Here is a 20554-nt window from a genome sequence, read left to right on the forward strand (position 1 = left end):
GTGGCGCCACCACAAACCAGGATTCCTTTTTTAATTTATATATTTACAAAACTAGCCTTCCTTTTTCATGAAAATTTGCGATTTTTATGAAAAGTTGTGACTTTAATGAAAAGTTGTGACTTTTATGAAAAGTTGCGACTTATATGAAAAGCTGCGACTTTTATGAAAAGTTGTAACTACTATGAAGAGTTGCAACTTTTATGAAAAGTTATGTCTTTTATGAAAAGTTATGACCTTTACGAAGGGTTGTAACTTTTCCAAAGAATTGTGACCTTTCCGATAAGGCACAATAAACATTTCTTCATACTACCCTTTGTTGTCTAGCTATAAATAGAGGAATTTCCTCTCATTTTATTTTAAAACAACGAAAATTTTGAACTTCTTCTTCTTCTTCTGCACAATTAAATATTCGTGTACAATTTTTTCCTTTCTGTTTCATCCTTCTGTTTGCAGTCATTAATTTATGCTTATGTTATTAATTGTTGTTTTTGAGTACATGTGTTAAACTTTGTTGTTTATGTTTTTGCAAAGTTATTGTTATAAATATTTGTTGGTACAGATTAAACAACACACGTTAATTGAGTATTCACACAAGTTTTCTCAACTGAAATTGTTGAAGGTACAGTAAAAAAATTCCTTAAAGATCTATACTATTATCTCTTGAAGACAAAATTCAAATTTGGTATGTCATTGTAAGGACAGAAAGACCTTAAAAACTTTATCGCACCTTGATGTGCGAAGTGAACCAGGAAAAGAAGACAAAAATTAATAACCTTTTGACATGGGTTCAAAGATGTGCCGGATAACCTATAGAGGAATATGACTAGACTGGAGTCTCTTTTAATCTACACAATAAATTAATTGCTCATATTCAATATGAAGTATGGACATATATTCAAGTTTACTGCAAGTTGTAAAAACTTTCTTGAAGTAATAGATGTGTTTCTCGACATTGTGATTAGAATAGAGGTATAATTTCAAATTGAACTTCATTACTCGGGTATGTTGATTTTAAAAAAAACACCCAAACAAACTGAATAATTTGTGTAATCTTTTTCCCTTTCAAGTATATATAATAAGTTAAATTGTTGTCCAATATGATACATTCTCCCTTTAATTTTTCATTTTAATAATTACTTATAATACATTTAAATGGGGAACTTTAAAATGATATATCTAAACCAAAAGGTAGAGCTGAACTTTCGACACGTTAGAATTAGAATATTTGTTCATTTTTTTCATCCTTTTAAAATTTATTTATCCCTTCACCACCGATTATTTATTTATTAGAAAATTTAATATCTCTGGTATGGTTGATGTTCATTTGAATCCCCAAAAATATCAAGTAATAACACTTCCTGGGCAAAAAGATAAATTATAAGATGATTGATTGAAGGATATATGATAAGATATTATAATTATCATCTTCATTTACATTATTAATGTTTGTTATACGTAATCTTGTATGTAAGATAATATGGTGTTTTAGTTTTAATGACTCATAGGTTTTAATTATTATTTTATAAATTCAGTGATATTAAATTCTTGCGCGAAGCGCGGGTAATTTTACTAGTATATATATATTTGCCGGCATGGCACCCAATCTAATAATAATATACATATGTGCCGGCGTGGCACCCGATCCAATAATAATATATATATGTGTCGGCGTGGCACCTGATCCAATATTAATATATATATGTGTTGGCGTGACACCTGATCCAATGATAATAATAATACACATAACACAAACACAACCAACCATCGCCTACCCGCCATAAATCCTTCCGGAATATCTTTACTCATAATCCAATCACCCACAATTACCTTCCAGGATAACACCCAACCACATCATAATGCCAACAATAACAAATCAAATTCATCATCAGTCTAAATCACAACCAACCATACATTTAACCATCCAGACTCCATGCCCGAAAGCCTATGCATGCAATCTTCCAACAATCTAAAGATATTATGCAATTGGAAACAGGTCTAACTACTTAGTTAAGAAAGCCTAACCTACCTTGGTGCCAAATAGATACTGTAGAAGTCTGATCACAAACCTTTGATCTTTTGTGAAACTTTAACTTGTTCTCGGTCTAAAATAATAACACAAGTATAACATAAATCACAATTGGTCTACGTTTGGATTATATCCAAATCCTAATCCCTAGGCCAACCTCATGATTATTCCACCCAAATTAGGGTTTTCTCACCATTAATTCACCTAAACTACAATCCCATGGTTAAATTAGTGAATAACGGCCAGTTTTAAAAAATGGTTAAATTAGTGAATAACGGTAAATAAATCAAGAACAAACATTTTAAAGAATAATCCAAGGTCTTGCAGCTTAAAATCCTCATAAACCCGAGTTTTCCCCCACCTTAGGATGAATCCAAACCCTCCCCTAGCTCCACGATTGCCTTCTCTAAGGCCTAGGAATCGAACTACAAAAGTAGGGAATCAAATTGCTCACCTTTATGAAGATTCCTGTTGAAAAGCTGATGATATTTGCTGTAGGTCGCCTTTTCTCTTTTCCAAAATGTTCTTGGATGATTATGGCCGATTTTGAGGGTTTTCCTACATTTATAGCAACTTACCAATATAGTGGCCCAATCAAATCCCAATCTCGCTCTAGCGGCCCTCACTGATTTTTTTTAAAAATCCTGCTATAGCGGCTGACACGCCGCTATAGCGGCATGTAAAGGATAGGACCTCAAAAATTCCTCCAAAATAGCTTATTTCGGAACACACTTCAAAATTTTGACGTAGTCAATTTTACTCACTTGAATTCAGTTCCAAAAGCTCTATGAACTCTTTAACGTATTAGCTAATAGAAAACCAATTTCAATTTAGACATTTCATCCAATCCTTTCCCAGATTGCCTCAACTTTACCTCGCTCAGATTCCGTCTGAGGTTAGCCTAGGCTAAAAATTTTTTAGTCACTATTCCAATAATTTTCTGGCCCAATTTCTTTTATCAATTGTTTACTCATAACGACTGGACGGATTATTATAGCTTAACTCTTCATATTCATCACGTATGACAAAATGATGAAAAGAGGCTTCATACCCTGTGACTATTATCCTTCTCCATGACATTTTCTACATTTCTACTCCAATATCCATTTATCCAATTCTGTTATGTTAAAGGTTTGAAAATAATCTCTAGACCCCCTGTGCCCCCTCTCACCAAAATTTAGGGCTTTGGTTCTTTTTGAACTTCCAAATGATATTTCTCTTCCTCCTCCTTTCCTTCCCATGAAGTTGCTCGTCATTTTCTCTAACCTAGTTGCAGTACTTGAGGGCATACAAAAAACAGAATGGACACTATGCACAACAATTATTTTATAGCAAAGGCATGAAGGTGGTAGATTGATGTAAGTTTGGATGACAATAGTTGCGTATTAAAGAGCATTTTGTGCGTGAATTGTGAAGAAGGAAAAAACATAAAATGGTTTTCTTTTGAAAGGTCCTTAACTATGCATCTTAATCTTCACTGTGCCTTGGGTTCTTGGCTCAAGAGCTTCCCCTCATATCTCCGGTAATAACTTTCTTTATGACTATTTCTTTTTCTCAATTTTTCCAACATTCACATTGACAAGGGGTCCTAAACTATGGCAACCGTAGTAGGTCAAGCTTCTTCCCATCCTTCTTTGACTTCAAATCTAGTCTTATATTTTTCAGGCTGTCCCTTTAATCTAATACCAATGAGTTGTTTTCCCAAATGTATAACTGTTTAGGCACTTTTCTCAATCACCCTGTTGCCAGGCATGTCCACAATATGGGTCGGATAATTGGTACCGTAAGTGTCACATGGACTTTATCATCCCATTTTTGAAGTCACCCATAGCTTGTCTTGTTTCCGTCGAGCTACTGCGTATGAGGTTGAAACATCGTAATCTATTTAAATCTTTTTAAAAATAAATCTTAATTTGTCTCACCTGGGACGAATGTTAGTCATGCCAACTTGGTAAACATGCCCGATCTTCCTTCTCTCATAGCTTTGACAATCAGCAACACTCTCCTTTCTCTTTAGTCCATCCACATGTTTGGGTCCTAATTGTGCCGGTTCAATCTTGAGTTTCTTTTGATTTGTTAGAATTTTTATTTCATGTTGTTCAACTTTTTTAAAACAATCATCTGAGGTCTTCCCTGTTAATTGTCACATGAGGAAAGGGAACAATTGATGCTACAGATCATCTTACTTTAAAGCGATTTGGATCACCGACTCTGGTGTAGTTCTAACTTAATTTTATTCCAGTCTTGTACTGTACCTGTTTGTCCTTTATGCATGTGAATATGGGGAATAAGCCTCTTTGTTCCTTCTATCCTGAATGTCTCATGAAGCTCTCAAAGTTGTTTCTTGCAGGCAGCTTTGTATCAGACCGAGTTTCGACCTGTTCCATTGGAAGAATATGTAAAAGTAGGAAACACAATTTATAACCAAAAAATGGACATTGTCAGAACAATCTCGAAAGCAGCTGATCTTGGTGGTAAAGATCCAGATCACATTGTGGAGCTCTGCAATGAGGTATAATTTTCTCTTTTACTTTTGTTAGTAGAACTTTATTTTGTCGAGAGAAGTAATAGAAGGAAAATTATATCAATCTGAGATTTGTTAGGTTGTCCAAGAAGGCAACTCAGTGCTAATTTTCTGCTCAAGTCGCAAAGGATGTGAATCTACTGCTAGGCATGTGGCGAAACATGTTAAAAGATTTTCCTTGAATCAACTGAGCGGCCAAAATGAGTCAATTGATATTACTTCTGCAATTGATGCTTTACGAAGATCTCCAGCTGGGTTGGATCCTATTCTGGAAGAGACTCTTCCTGCCGGTGTTGCCTATCACCATGCTGGACTCACGGTAATGTCATTTTAAAGTTATTTTGCTGTTATAGTACGTTTATTGATTCTTACGTGTTACAGTCAATGTTTTCTTTAGTTCTCTAGGTTTTCCTGTTTTTTCTTTTGTTTGTTTGGGTGGGTGGGTTCTCTTTCCCTATTTTGGAGTAAATCTGCATTCATCTGAGATATTTTTCTACCTTGAAGGTTGAGGAAAGAGAAACAGTTGAAACCTGTTACCGCAAAGGACTTGTACGTGTCTTAACAGCTACATCAACCTTAGCTGCAGGGGTTAACCTTCCTGCTCGGAGAGTTATTTTTCGACAACCACGTATTGGTCGTGACTTTATTGATGGTACAAGGTACCGACAGATGGCTGGTCGGGCTGGTCGGACGGGTATAGATACAAAAGGAGAGAGTGTATGTTTTGACCATTTCCTATTCGTTTCTTTTTCTTGTTCATTCAGAGCTTGCATACTTGGAAAGGTGTAATTTGTAGGTCTGATTTACAAGCTATTCTCTGTAAAATGTTTGTTAAAATGTTACAATTTTGAAGTTGCTTACACCTGTTTGACTCTATTCTCATATATTACTATTTTTCTGTCTGTATTTGCATCTTTTGCTTTCTATTTAAGTCTTCACTGCAGCTGAAACTGTGCCATAAACTTAATATTGTTTTGTTGTTTATTTGCTTCAGGTGTTGATCTGCAAACCCGAAGAGGTCAAACGAATAACGGCACTTGTTAACGAGAGCTGTCCACCGTTGCATTCTTGTTTATCCGAAGATAAGAATGGGATGATCCACGCAATATTGGAAGTTGTTGCTGGTGGTATTGTTCAAACAGCTAGTGATATTAACCGGTACGTTAGGTGTACCCTTCTCAATTCAACAAAACCATTTGATGATGTGGTTAAATCAGCACAAGATTCTCTTCGCTGGTTATGCCATAAAAAATTTCTTGGATGGAGTGAAGATACCAAATTATACACAGTCACGCCTCTTGGTTGTGCAGCTTTTGGCAGTTCTCTCTCCCCTGAAGAATCACTGGTAACATAGTTGTTTCCACTTACTACCACTTTATCATCATATCATTTCTTGTCAATTTGTTCTTTTAGCCAAATGGTCCTTGTTTACATTTTGTGCAATTTAGTAGAGTGCAAATAGTGGGGTGGGAATCCAACAATGGTCATTCTCTTGTTTTGTAGGTTGTCTTGGATGATTTGATTAGAGCGAGGGAAGGGTTTGTGCTTGCATCTGATCTGCATGTTGTTTACTTAGTGACACCCATTAATGTTGATCTTGAGCCAGATTGGGAACTGTATTACCAGAGGTTCATGGAGTTGTCTACCCTGGATCAGGTAACTGAACTGTAGAGTTTTTCTGCATAATCATTCATTCATTTCTAAACCATTATCATAATTCCCCTCCCCCCCCTCCTTTTTTTTTTGTATATGGGGGGGACGGGGCTGGTGTCTCTATTTCCCAAGATGCTCTATGCTGTCCTCCTGTCTTTTTCCTGAGATTGCCCCACGTCCATCTTGTTGTGTTTACTTGGTTGCGTGGTCACAAATCCATAATAGAGGTCCGAGCACAATGACCAAATGGATTATCTTCATGCATAAAGTACTCGACCTAGAGGGTGTTTGGATTGACTTATTTTAAGTAGCTATTGGCTTTTAAGTTCTTTTTTTAATTATTTTTGGAGGTGTTTGGGATAGACACAAAGTGCTTAAAAAGTACAAAAATAAGCTAAAAGCTACTTTAAAAAAGCCAATCCAAACACCCCTACTAGAAAAATGGAAAAATTATCACAAACCTCCTTACATGCTGCCAATTTGTCCTTCACTTGCTGATTGTTCGGGAGTTGACCTTTGTTTTTGCCACACCTTTCTCCAATTTTCTCATTCGATGCGTTTTCCAATAGATGAATAATATGACCACTAGACTTCACGCATTACCTGAGGCAGGACCGTAGGACTTCAACTGCTCTTAAATTATCCAGCTCCTGCCAATTATCTAAAACTATTTGTGTCTTGCCTTGACAAATAAGTATGGATTCGTTGAGCTTTCTAATGTTTGTCAGTTTGCTAGGGAAAGCGTGCTAATGATTCATGAGCTATGTACTGTATAGTTGAAAAAGAGTTCTTGTGTACAGGCAAGGTACTTTAGTTTGGAGCTAATTTCTCATTCTCTGACACATGAAGTCTATGACTCCTTAATGTTAACTGCATAGCATAAGTTATTTGTCTTCAAAGATTTGTAGGTGAAGTATCTTGCATCTTCAACTAGAATGCTAGGTTAACTGGTAAACTATGGAGTTACCATTTTCTTTCTATGCCCTAAAATATCTTATTACCTCAAGGACTACAGGACAAAAAAGTTCTTTAGCAGGAACAGATATTTTAATGATTGGTCACTTGGTTTTAAGTTCTTTATAATCAATGTGAATAATTAGTTAATGTTCAAAGTGATTTTGATGCTTCAAGACTGCCTGATTTTTCTATAAGGTGGCATGCCAAGATTTGAGGTCATCAGTTTGTGCTTGGTTGCTAATATGATAATTGCCTGACATTACTTCATGAGATAAATTTGTTCCTACAATCATGATGACTGTGATGGAGACATTTGTGTGCTCTGTGTTTTGATGTGCAGTCAGTTGGCAATCGGGTTGGAGTTCAAGAACCCTTTTTGATGCGAATGGCTCATGGTGCACCAGTTCGTGCATCTTATAGGTCAAAGGCTGGTACTAAAGGGTTGCAGGGAAAGTTGGATAACAGATCTCTGAATGACCATATGCTGTCAGATGAGAAGATGCTTCGCATCTGTCGGAGATTCTTTGTGGCTCTTATACTGTCAAGGCTCGTGCAGGTAAATTTCCTTGAAATGAATGGAAAACACTACTGTTGCCCTCTCTCTCTCACCTCTTCTTCATTTTATTCATAGTTGCAGTGTAGAACACACTTATTATGTTTTATTGTGAATACCTGCTATTAGAATCATAAGTTTAGTGGTAGAATGTTAGAGTTAAATATTGGAAGAGTTATGTTCTAATGTGAGATATTGTCCCGTGTTGGACAATTATCATGTGTGTCACAACCCAAATTAGGGGCGCGTGACCGGCATTAAACAAGCTTGGCTCTCCCCCGCGAACCCCTTTCCCTGTTGTATCAACTAAATATAAAACAATAGCATATCATAGAATTGCATGAAAACATCACATATCTGAATAAGCTTAGGTGAGAGGCATAACTCGATTATACATATACATATATCAGAATGAGTCAATGCCAATGGAGCTTCTATGGAATACATTACATATAAGTAGAAATGGGACATAGCCCGACATGTAATATTAATGGGAGAATTGACAAGAGAAGCCTCCACAAGTCTAGTGTGGGGGCTTACCACTGAAAGTATGCAAGTGGTATTCAACTCGAGCAATCTGGTGTGATAGAACTTGTACCACAAAGGTCAATGGGGTGAGTATTCAAATACACATTAAGTGCCTGTTTGGATTGACTTAAAAGTTAGTCATACCTACTTTTAAGTCATTTTTAGCTTTTTAAAGTGTTTGACAAAGTTAGAAATAACTTAAAATAAGTTTAAAATGACTTAAAAAAAGTTAAAAACCAAAAGTAGGACTCCCCCTACGTTTTATTTTTTGACTTAAAAGTCATTTAAAGTTTGATTTTTATTTTTTTACTTAAAACTACTTTTTTTCAGCCTAGTTAGGCTCTAAGTCTCATCGAGCTCCCTCTAAAAGGCTGGACATGTTTTTTTCTTTGTTAAGAAAACATGCACTTTAATATTAAAATCAGATTTTTCATGCACATCAATAACATCTCAAAATAATAAACATGGTAAATCATTAAAGAATCATTTCTTGAATTACAGTGCTCTCTGTAGGCCATAAACACGTTCTTTTCTCATTTCTGGGGAGTTTCCTACTTCCTACTAGACAGTGACATTCAGCAACATCTTGTCTGATCACCCACTTGATTGGCTAGTGGTGAATCCTTTCGTAATGTCATACTAATGTAACAAGATATGCTAGCAACCCTAGCCAAGTACACTATCATTTTAAGGTGGATAGACATACACACGTGGATTTTGGGGAATTGAACCCATACGTCCAGTGGTGGAGCCGGAACCAGAAATTTATATAAGGGCATTTTCTAGAATGTCACAGTTGTAATTTGAACATATGACCTAAAGCAATTTTGTACCCCCTTTACCACTATACTTGAATTTTTCTTCATGTCAAGGGAATTCAACAGCTCACATATAACCATAAGTAGAACATTTTTACTCTGATAGAAAAGGAAAATAGTCCTTTGATTATTCTAGATAGTCCAGAATTAAGGGATAATTCTATTCTAAATCCAATCCCTAAAAATCTGAAACTTCCCAACTTATCTGATATGATTAGATCCCATGTGATCAGAATCAGATAATACAAATCAACATGACTAATGCCATACTCTCATTTTAGCTCCTTTCCTTCAGAAGGGGTGCCCATAGGCGCGAAACTCAGAGTGGACTTAGAAACCCCCGCGGAGTTGATCACTCACTTTGGCCAGGGGAGTGATAGAGACCATCGTTTTGTTGAGAGCTCCAGAGTCCTTCAGTGCTACAAGGATATAAAATTCCCAATGGGAGAACATGCTCTCAGAGAGGAGAATCACTTGAGCAAAGAAGGTTGACTTGGAATTTGTTCAGTTAGATGGTCATCTAGATCTTAACTCAAACCTACGGGCGCCACCTATTAAACACACATTGATTCTCATCTGATCCAACTCATCCTTCCACGGTACCCTCCCAGAGTTATTCCCAAAACCCTCCGTAAAAGAACGACCCGGAATCGGTGACATAATTTCCGTCGATGAAAATTGAATATATTGGAGGAGAAGTGGAGAAAGGGTTGAATACAAGACTACCAGATTGTATTCATTATTTACATTCTAATAATAGATACGTTGTGAATTACTAGATTTCTTTTTATACCTCAGTCTTTCTTGGCACTTGTTAAGAAGGTAAAATATCCTGCAACATATGATATCAAATTCTTATTGTCGCCTTAGTATCTAAAGGCCACATGTGTTGTGCTGTTTTGTCCTATAGACATAATATAGTTTTCCTTGTGAGAAACCAAAAAGATAAAATATCGTTCTCACGTTACTTTAAGTATCATTCTCGAGGTTTCGTTCATTATTTTGATGATAATTAAATTCTGCTCGGGGTAGGGGTATTACAACTTGTCTTGTGTTTAACACCTATAAATAGATGTGCGTTGTATTCCTCAAATATTGTAGTCTTTAATATATCTTTCTATTCTCTTACTTATCGCACCTGCAAGTACTGAATCGATGATTAGCATCATTTTATTCCTTCAACACTTTTTTCTCTAGCTAATTGTTGAGATATTTTTTCTTTTTATGTATACATGTCCTCCTTTTATGTATTCGGGTTCAAATGAATTTTATCAACTGTTGTATGTACACTTTGAGTGCTATGCGTTTCTTGTCTCCCATTGAGTCGTCTCTTGCTCATCGATGCTTGGGAAGTAATCTTGCCATAGTCTTCTTAATTCCAAGTTCTCATTATGTGATGAAGGAAGTGCCGGTTATCGAGGTTTGTGGTGCATTTAAAGTTGCAAGGGGCATGGTTCAGGCCTTACAAGAAAATGCTGGAAGGTTTGCTTCCATGGTTTCTGTTTTTTGTGAGAGGCTTGGTTGGCATGACCTTGAAGGCTTAGTATCAAAGTTCCAAAATCGTGTCTCATTTGGTGTGCGGGCAGAGATTGTAGAGCTCACCACCATTCCATATGTTAAGGTAACTAAGAGTTTCTCTTCCCTATATGTTTCTCCTTATTTTGATCAAGTTCTTTAAAACTAATGAGAAGTCACCAGGGTTCCCGAGCTCGAGCACTATATAAAGCGGGTCTTCGGACACCTGAAGCAATTGCTGAAGCATCTGTTCCTGAGATGATCAAAGTACTTTTTGAGTCTTCATCATGGGCTGACCAAGGTGAGTTACGATGATTTGGGACCACATTGATGGCCTGTTACTTACCCTAATGAGAATGCTTCATGTACTGGATGGAGACCATTACTTTCTTTGTTTATCCATGGAGTGGTCTATCTGCTTTTGACATCCCTATATTTGAGAAGCAAAGGGGACATAGTAAACTATGATGCTTATGACTCACTTTTCATATGGTTCTGCAAGGTTTACTATATGTTAACAAGCAACAGAAGTTGAGAAATGTAATGTCACCATCATTCTTGTTGCTTCAGTATGCTTCTTTGTTTCTTCCTTCTACCGTTCGTGTTTCCTCATAGTATGCGGGACTAATTTACTCTTATTCATTTGATGCAACACTATAGTCTCCACTTTCCGTTCGTGCAAGAAACCACAGTTCAATATATTGTACTGCTGTTGAAATGCATATTTCTGCTATCCCCTTTTTCCTTCTGCTGACATTCCTTCACATTTTCATCTATGCTCATAAATGCTCCAGTGGTTTAAGATGATTTATTGATTGCCATATTAAATGATTATTTGTTTGTCTATTAATTGGGTAACTTGTTTTATCAACTATGGAAGGTTCTGCACAACGGAGGATCCAATTAGGAGTTGCGAAAAAGATAAAAAATGGTGCACGCAAGATTGTTCTCGATAAAGCTGAGGAAGCAAGGCTTGCTGCATTCTCAGCTTTCAAGTCGCTTGGACTTGATGTGTCAACGCTTGCACAGCCTGTCATATCTACTGCTGCTGGAGATGGTGCTCACAAAGAAGCTAGTACCTCCTCTGCAGAAGGGTCGACTAGTAGCTTTATTAGCCTGGAGAATGCAAATCGAATCTCTTCCACATCCATAGAAAAAAGTAAGGAGGTCAATATCACTATTCCTGATGCTGGAGCAGAAAATGCAAAAAGCAAAACAATTGCTGACAAAGAGGCATTTGATATAGAAGGACCTAATGGTCTTAACGCTGAAGTTAATGAATCTACTCATCATATTGATAATGCAAAGACTTCCCCTTATCCTACTTTAAAAATTAAGGGGATCGAAGGAGGTGGTACATGTACTGATCATAATCATACTGGGAAACAACACTGTGAAGGAGCTGAGATATGTAATGTAAGAGTCAAAGAAACATCAGAGAAGGGCCCTATGAATGCGACTGCTGTTGTTGGTGGATTTGATACTTTCCTGGGTCTCTGGGAAGCTGCTGAGGAGTTTTACTTTGATGTCCATTTCAGCAAAAAGTCTGCACTGAACAGCATTGCCCCATTTGAAATATATGGCATAGCAATTTGTTGGGAAGATTCTCCTGTCTATTATGTAAATCTTCCGAGGGACTTATTTTGGTCCAACAGCAAAAGGAATAGCCAATCGTCGCCCATTACCAGTGGTGATATTGGGAATGTTCTACCACCAAATCTTCAGTGGGAGATAGCGATACACCGATGGAATAAAATTAGTACCATAATGAGAAAAAAAGATATAAAAAAGTTTACATGGAACTTAAAAGTTCAGATTCAGGTACTCAAGCATCCTACTGTTTCAATTCAGAGATCTGGTGGTTTGAGTCTTTTGGTCAAATCTCTCGGAGTGGATCTTATTGACAACAATTGCTATCTGTTGTCTCCTGTTCCCATTCAAGATGCAATTGACTTGTGTATAGTAGCTTGGGTCCTCTGGCCTGATGAGGAGAAAGGTTCTAACCCTAGTATAGAAAAGGTAACCCTAATATCTCGTAATAATCAGCTTGAACATATTATAATTTATACATTTGTTCTCATAGAGGTTATTGCTGTTATAGTTATACATAGTGCTGTTTTTGTTTCCCTTTGTGTAAGGTCTATGAAATACTGTCACTAAGTTATCAGTGAACTAGATAACCTAGCCTTTTGTTGTCCTGGAACATCTAGTGCCCGTTGAACAATTGCTGACTATAAGTGCATTATTGTCTAAAAACTTTTCCTCTAAGGTTGCCATGTTCCTGCAGGAAGTGAAGAAAAGGTTATCCATCGAGGCTGCTGCTGCCGCTAATCGAAATGGTAGATGGAAGAATCAGATGCGACAAGTTGCTCATAATGGTTGTTGTCGTCGAGTAGCACAAACACGAGCCTTGCGTTCTGTTCTATGGAAATTAGTCATTTCTGAAGGACTTGTTGAAGCACTTGGAGCAACTGAAATGCCATTGGTAGGGAGATATTGCATGTGATCCATTTCTAGTGCAACCATACAATGTTTTATCCCTTCTAGAAATCATTGCGAAGGTGGATCATCTTTCAATCTAACTTGTGATGGATTGGGATTAAATCATGTAAAATATGGGAAATGCAAGCTTTTTCTGTGGTCGCTATGGGGCATCAAAGCTATCCAACCAAGTAACTGGTCAAATCTGTAATAAGTTAATTCATTACTGCCACATCCAGGATCTTAGGAAAGGGGAGCTGACCCCAAGTTTTTGCAACTTTCTTCCGGTTCTTTGCAATAAATAAATTATTGTCCATAGAATATTTGGTCTTTTCCTAGTATTTTAATGCTTGCCCAGCACAAGACAGACCTGGATTATGTGTGATGAATTCTAAATTTTTTATCGAATAAATGAACTTTAGAAGAAAATTGACATAGGTAATGTGTTATTCTATCATTTTTGTTCTCTTTCTTTATGGGAGGCAGAACAATCTGGCATGAGCCTAAAAGCCTAAGTACATGTCAGTTGTACCTAATAGGGTGTTCATCAAGAAATTCGCTTTCTTTAAAGTAGTAATTGTCCTTCCCCCATTTCTACATGAAGAACTGAAAAAACATCCATTGAGGCATTTGCAGATGTGTAACATCTATTATTCACTGTCTAATCGATTCAACAATCTGTAGAAAAACATTTTTTTTCAGTTTTGTAATTTTAAATAGAGTATATATGCAATGAGCTGAAGTATCTTTGTCTTGAAGAAGGCCTATCACACTATTAAGAATGTTTTCACCTTCATCTCTTCCTTCGTATAATTTAGATGCTATCGTACTTGTTTGGTTCTCAAGCCAAATAGAACTGCTTCTTTTTCTAAATATCTCAAGCTTTAATACTTGAAAGGATTACAAGCTTTTTATTCTTGTTTGGAGAACAATGATGTAAATATTCTCCAGAGGGAAGTTCTTATTACTTGTTAAAGGGTATGCCATTCCCAATGTTGGAAGTAATTGATATGTGTGTTTATCTTGTAGGTCAATGTTCTTGCAGACATGGAGCTCTGCGGAATAGGTGTTGACATGGAAGGATGCCTACAGGCACGACAAATTCTGGGAAGAAAGCTGAAGATTCTGGAAAAGGAAGCTTACAAGTTGGCTGGCATGACTTTTTCATTGTACACAGCAGCAGAAATTGCGAATGTACTCTATGGGCATCTACAGCTTCCTGTTCCAGAAGGACGTAAAAAAGGAAAGAAGCACCCTAGTACTGATAAGCATTGCTTGGATTTGCTAAGGTACTAAAAGATTTTTCTGTTAATATGATCCCTATTGAAGGAAGATACTTTCTTGCCGCTTAACTCTGATCTTCTCCTACTGCATGATTATGTTTTATGCAGTTATCTAGGGTCATTTATCCTTTGGTCCCCCATCCCAATAAAAGAAGTAATAAGAAAGAACCTTTAGCTAGGCCCAGTTGCATTGTTAAATCACAAGGTTTTATGTCATTTTAGTTTAGCTTCTTCCATAGTTGATTGTGTTATCCTCTGTCTATAGCGACTAAACAATCCGGCAGATCCCACCCATCCAATTAGAAGAAGTGAAGATAGCCTTTGGCCAGGGCCAGATTAACCTTCAGACCACTAGTTTTTGCCTCTTCTTGGTTTAGTTCTTTTTTTGGTTAGTTGTTTCTTCCTCTTTGTCTATGCTGCCTATTTATCATCATTCCCTTGGTCCACAGCCGGCAGTTTCACTGTTTAGACACAAGTTTTTATGTTCTTTCCTTGGCCCAGTTGTATGTCCCTCTTTGTCTAGGCTGCCTATTATGACTACAATAAATATCCATATATACAAGACCAAACCAGTTGGAATGTAGACTTAGTTATGTTGGTATACTTACATTAGATCTGGTGTTTTATAGGAGTTCCTTTAGTTTGTTAGGGATTGGTATTTCAGTTGTAAGTGGAGAACCTCTAGTCTTAGAGAACCCCTAATTTTGTTTTAAAGAAAGTTTTGAGTGTTGGAATAGAGATTGACTATTCATATAGCAGACCCCAAACAGTTCGGGTTAATGCACATTGGCACAATAGTTGTTTGTTTGAGCAATATGTGATGTTGTACTTTTGATGTCTTGATTGTTGATATGATATAAACAAAAATTGTGAAACACCATGGTGGGTCAAGTTCTATTCTCTGGTAATTCCTATTTTCTGGTGATCAATAGGATGTGCAATAAGTACGGCACATCTATGTAATTTTCATTTACTGTTTCTGTTTTAACCTTTTACATGTCTGGATTGAATTTTTTCCCTTTTTTTCAGGAATGAACATCCAATAGTACCTATAATTAAAGAGCACCGTACTCTAGCAAAACTCTTGAATTGTACATTGGGGTCGATCTGTTCACTTGCTAGACTATCTATGAGGACACAGAGATACACACTGCATGGTCATTGGCTCCAGACGACAACAGCAACAGGGCGACTGTCAATGGAGGAACCTAATCTTCAGGTTCCCTTTTATTCCATTATTTCATTGTTATTAGTGAATCATCCTTAAAGATAATATAACCTGTGTTGGTTAATTTGTTTTGTTTTATTTATCTAGTGTGTTGAACATATGGTTGACTTCAAAATGAATAACAAGGATAAAGACGTTTGTCCGTTAGATGTCAATAATTATAAGATCAATGCTCGTGATTTTTTTGTGTCTACTCAGGTATCTCTTGATTAATCTTAAGTTACTTTTTATATGAAATTATCTTTTTGGATGGTTTCAGTTGAATATTGTACTTACTCTTTCGCAGGACAATTGGTTACTGTTAACAGCAGATTATTCCCAGATAGAACTGAGATTGATGGCCCATTTCTCTAAAGATTCCTCGTTGATCGAACTGCTTAGTGAACCCCAAGGTGATGTCTTCAACATGATTGCTGCAAAATGGACAGGTAAAACAGAGGCTATTGTGAGTCGAGAGGAGCGAGATCAAACTAAAAGGTTGGTTTACGGCATTCTTTATGGAATGGGGGCTAAGAGCCTTGCAGAACAAATCGATTGTAGTGCAGATGAAGCTGCTGAAAGAATCGAAAGCTTTAAAAGATCTTTTCCAGGTGTTGCTTCCTGGCTACAGGAAGCAGTTACATCTTGCCGTGAGAAAGGGTGAGATCAATTTAGTAAAAGTTTGTTTCACCAATATTTAATAGTTCTTTTTCTGTTTATAGTTTCTTTATTTCTTCTATTTCGTTATGATGTATTAGATGCAGTTAAAAGAATTTTTGGTTGAAGTATTTGAAACTAATTTGATCCTCCTAAAATCAAGGTAGTGAGGCACTATAGTTGTTGTTTGATGTTTTAATTTTCATACGAGAAGGCACTCTTGTTTATGTTGACTACTTGATCTTTCCTTCTCTTTTTTCATGTTAAGCTTGTATGGATCTAGTTAGTGGTTGTAATATTACTCCATGTTTTGCCTTGTGCCTGCCCCAGCAATCACAGAAACCTGGTTCCGTCCTTTTTCATGCACATATGTTTCTTATAATTTCTTGCAAGGTCTCACGTTCAGGGTCACTTTATTGGCACTGTTGCACGTAGTGCTTCGTAAGTTCCATCTTTTGTTTCCTTCTCCTGTGCACTTGCTGAAAACTTCTTATCCTTTGAATGAGAAAATGCCTGCCGCAGTATCTGATTCATATACGTCAACTGGGGGAACTTCTTATTCTAGGAATCTTTTTATGGATTATTGTTTTCATCTTTTAATTTTATACTATGCCTCTCTATTTCATTCTCTTTCTTTCTTTCTTTCTTTCTTTCTCTCTCCCTCGTTCTCTATCTTCTCTCATTAGATATCTTTCTTCCATCTCTTAAATCTTCCCATTGCCTTTTTTCCTTATATCCTTCTGGTTGTACATCATGCACTCGAGTCATTAAACCTAGGAGTAATGTTACTATTCATTAGTTGAAAGATGTTGACTTGACTTTTCTCAGTTCAGGCTGGAAATCAGAAGATCATGTATATTATACATGTTGTGTTGTTTTATAAGACATTGCAGGCGGTTGCTAGGCCTCATATGTTGCACACAGATTGTTGATGGCCATGTTTATCTGCTGAAAACTGAAAATGAATGACTTTGCAACTGTTCTTTCTTTTAATAGCTCGATCTTCGTTCTTTCTAAGCTAGTCATATTTTATAGTTGGTGCAGTAACACATTATTAATTCTCCTTACATATACAACCTTTTTTATTGGTATTTCTTAAATAGTTGCCCTTGCTTTTGTGATGCAGTTATATAGAAACCCTCAAGGGACGAAAGCGTTTCTTGGCAAAAATTAACTTCGGAAACAGTAAGGAAAAGTCTAAAGCTCAGAGGCAAGCTGTGAATTCTATCTGCCAGGTAGTTTTGCTTTCTTTTCCACTTCTGAGTTCTGCCCCATCCTTCCCTTCCTCAATCATTTGCCTTCCCTATTTACCCAATTTATCATTGCCTTTTTTGTCTCTATGTCTGCAATTAGGGGTCTGCTGCAGACATTATCAAGATTGCAATGATAAACATTCACTCTGTGCTTGATCATTTTGAGAAATCACTGTCCCATTTTGCGGTTGATGAAAAGTTTCATGTGCTTAAAGGACGTTGTCGGATTATTTTACAGGTAGTTTTCGAGTATTCTCTGCCTGAACAGAAAATCTTTCACTTGGTTCTTCATCTGTTTTCAATTATGACACTGACAATTCACCCCTATTTGAGTTTTTGGTACTCTCAGAAAGGACTTTTTTGTCTCTAGAGGGATAAAGCAGTCCGTATTCTTTTAACAGTAACAGTTTATGTTGTGGTTCTAGGGATGGCAATGGGGCGGTGAGGGGTGGGGTGGGTTTAGAGCCTGTTTGGATTGGGGTAAAAGTTGGTCAAACCTACTTTTAAGTCATTTTTAGTTTTTGGGAGTGTTTGACAAAGTTAAAAATAACTTAAAATAAGTTTAAAATGACTTAAAAAAAGTTAAAAGTTAAAAGCAGGTACTCCCCTACTTTTCATTTTTTAACTTAAAAGTTACTTAAGCTTGATTTTTTAAAAACTACTTTTTTTAAGTTAATCCAAACTTGCTCTTAGTCAAACACACAAAATTCTAAATCCCCCCCGCATAACATTTTTTTTTCTATTCTCAACCCACTCTGCCCGTCCCGCCCCTCTTAAGTTTTTTTTTCTTTATTTTATTATTTACTTATACAAATATTTCAAAGTTTTATAAATCACCGTTGTTATATTTAGAATTATTTAACAGTTGATTTAAAACTATTTTATTAGGTCTATAAGCTAGCAACATTTTCATCGATAACTATTTTATAAACCCACTCCACTGTTTACTGCTCCAGTGTTTGTCAATGCAGCCTAAGATGGCAGCCCATGTCTTTTTACTACTTACGGGTTGGGACTTTCTTTTGTAAAAATATATTCTATCATTTTTTAAATTTAATAGAACATGATATTTTATAATTTTTGGGGAATAAATTCTTTCATTAACTTTTTATTGAATATTACTCTTGCCTGAGATATCTCATCTAAATACATATTTAAATGTTCACTATTGCAAAGCTGGTTATTTCCTAGAGTTGGTCAAATTCAGATGAAGTAAGGGAAGACATTAACATTATCTATTTTCTTTTTCAAGAATTACATATTTATTCTCAAGTAGGAGTAGTATTCAACCATAAAATAATAGAAGATTTTATTGCCTAAAAATTATAAAATATCATGTTCTATTAAATAATTTTTTTTGATAAAATATCATTTTAGGAAGTTAAGTCATGGACAAATTTTAACTTCTTTTCCTTTTAAGTTTTTACCATTAACAGAGGTGTAATCAATAATTGAAAACAAACTCAAACTAAATCCCAACTTTTAAAAAGTAAAAAAGGCATGCGCATCAGCAAGCTAAAACTGCATCGACAAATATTGGAGGAGACCCGCATCCGCCCTGCCCTCCCCCATTGCCATCCTTATGTGGTTCAATTGCTCATAGTCATCACTCTCTGTTCCTATTTAGGTTGCTTCATTTTAGGATGTCCCAGAACGTTTAACTCACTTGTGGAGTTGTATTACTATGAGAATCTCGAAACTTCAAGAGTTCAAATTGGAATTAAACTTGATATACTTGATGTTTCAAATAAATGATTTCTTCTATTACACTGATACAGTTCTAGTTAATTGGTGAACTTGTGTGCTTGTCAAATGTATCACAATAATGGACAGAAGGAACAATTTTCAATATTGTTATGAACTTATTTTTTTTAAGTGAACTGAAATATCGTTTAGTTTGGTAAGGGAGCATATAGTTAGTTGATTTTGTACTGTTTAGATGATTCTACGAGAAATTTCGTGTATTTCTGGTTAAGGAAGTGCTTAGAATCTCTAGTAGGAGGACAAGAAATGTCTATTTCTCATCTCCATTTTAGTTCCTGAGCTATTTGCTTACAGTTGCATTTGAGTTTGTATTGGTTAAATATTGATCACTTGCTTCGGACATTGCTAAGGTTCATGATGAATTAGTACTTGAGGCTGATCCTTCTGTTGCAAAGGAAGCTGGATTGTTGTTGCAGATGAGCATGGAAAGTGCTGTTTCTCTTCTTGGTAAGGGATCATAGCAAACTAAATATATGCCTGTTGGGATCATAAGTCCTAGTTTATCTCAGGTTTGTCAATTAGAGGATTTTCTGGGGGATGGCGTGGAAGATCCTCTGATTGACTTAACCTTAGTTAAACCTTTTGGTGGACTAAATGATCTTATGTCGTTCTTTATTGTACTTTTTCCCTCTCTTAGAATTGATATTCTTCTTGAAGTTTGTGCTTATAGTAGTTCCTACGGTTGTGTTCCAGTCCCACTGCATGTGAAACTGAAGATTGGGAGCACATGGGGATCGTTGGAACCTTTCCAGGCCAGAGAATGATAGGTTTTTAAGTGTGGACATTTGTTGGCAAAGTTTAAAACTATTAGTTGCTTCATGCTGTTTGAACAGTATCAACAGCTGTTATTTTCAGGTAACCTGTGTCAATTTTGCTGAATGAGTTCTCTCAAATGAGAGTTCTTCCATTAAATAGAAAGAATTCTGATTTACATGCCTAAAAATCTGCTATATATCCCTAAATATATGCTATTCCTAATTGTAATATCTCTGAAAATATGCTACATTAATCTATGCTATCTCCTATCATCATTACACAAATATTTAGAGTTATAACATAGATATGTACAGATATTTAGAATCTATCCAATCATGCTAACATCCCCCCTCAAATTGATGCCGGTGGATCAAAAAGCATCAATTTGCCTACCAGAAACTGATGACGTTGTCGTGCCATAGACTTTGTAAACACATCAGCTATTTGAAGATCACTGGATACATGTGGAAGAGTAATGACTCTCTTATCTACAGCTTCTCTGATATAATGACAATCCACTTCAATGTGTTTGGTCCTTTCATGATAAACTGGATTAGTAGCAATCTGAATAGCACTTGT

The 20554-nt window shown here is 36.2% G+C and overlaps 2 protein-coding genes across 6 annotated transcripts in view; one reads left to right on the plus strand and one right to left on the minus strand.

The window, feature by feature from the left end:
* LOC102597121 (helicase and polymerase-containing protein TEBICHI) overlaps positions 1-20554 on the plus strand; it is a 44731-nt gene that overhangs the window by 17667 nt on the left and 6510 nt on the right. For 2 of the 5 annotated variants that reach the window (XM_006356600.2, XM_015313007.1), the window contains exons 9-26: positions 4377-4538; positions 4630-4869; positions 5055-5267; positions 5545-5895; positions 6054-6206; positions 7501-7716; positions 10462-10680; positions 10758-10875; positions 11455-12593; positions 12862-13059; positions 14085-14344; positions 15368-15557; positions 15654-15764; positions 15853-16205; positions 17329-17437; positions 17556-17693; positions 19570-19666; positions 19913-20074. In XM_006356600.2, the coding sequence (XP_006356662.1) occupies positions 4377-4538; positions 4630-4869; positions 5055-5267; positions 5545-5895; positions 6054-6206; positions 7501-7716; positions 10462-10680; positions 10758-10875; positions 11455-12593; positions 12862-13059; positions 14085-14344; positions 15368-15557; positions 15654-15764; positions 15853-16205; positions 17329-17437; positions 17556-17693; positions 19570-19666; positions 19913-19983 (4338 nt within the window). In that variant the 3' untranslated portion in view covers positions 19984-20074. Of the gene's footprint in view, positions 1-4376; positions 4539-4629; positions 4870-5054; positions 5268-5544; positions 5896-6053; positions 6207-7500; positions 7717-10461; positions 10681-10757; positions 10876-11454; positions 12594-12861; positions 13060-14084; positions 14345-15367; positions 15558-15653; positions 15765-15852; positions 16206-17328; positions 17438-17555; positions 17694-19569; positions 19667-19912; positions 20075-20554 lie in introns of those variants that run through there. The other 3 variants (XM_015313008.1, XM_015313009.1, XM_015313010.1) reach the window with 3 other exon arrangements.
* LOC107062399 (uncharacterized) overlaps positions 20327-20554 on the minus strand; it is a 4476-nt gene continuing 4248 nt past the window's right edge. The window contains exon 2 of the mRNA XM_015312989.1: positions 20327-20523. Within this exon, the coding sequence (XP_015168475.1) occupies positions 20327-20523 (197 nt within the window). The remainder of the gene's footprint in view (positions 20524-20554) is intronic.

Source organism: Solanum tuberosum, unplaced genomic scaffold, assembly GCF_000226075.1.
Source record: "Solanum tuberosum cultivar DM 1-3 516 R44 unplaced genomic scaffold, SolTub_3.0 scf00225, whole genome shotgun sequence".
Classification (NCBI taxonomy): domain Eukaryota; kingdom Viridiplantae; phylum Streptophyta; class Magnoliopsida; order Solanales; family Solanaceae; genus Solanum; species Solanum tuberosum.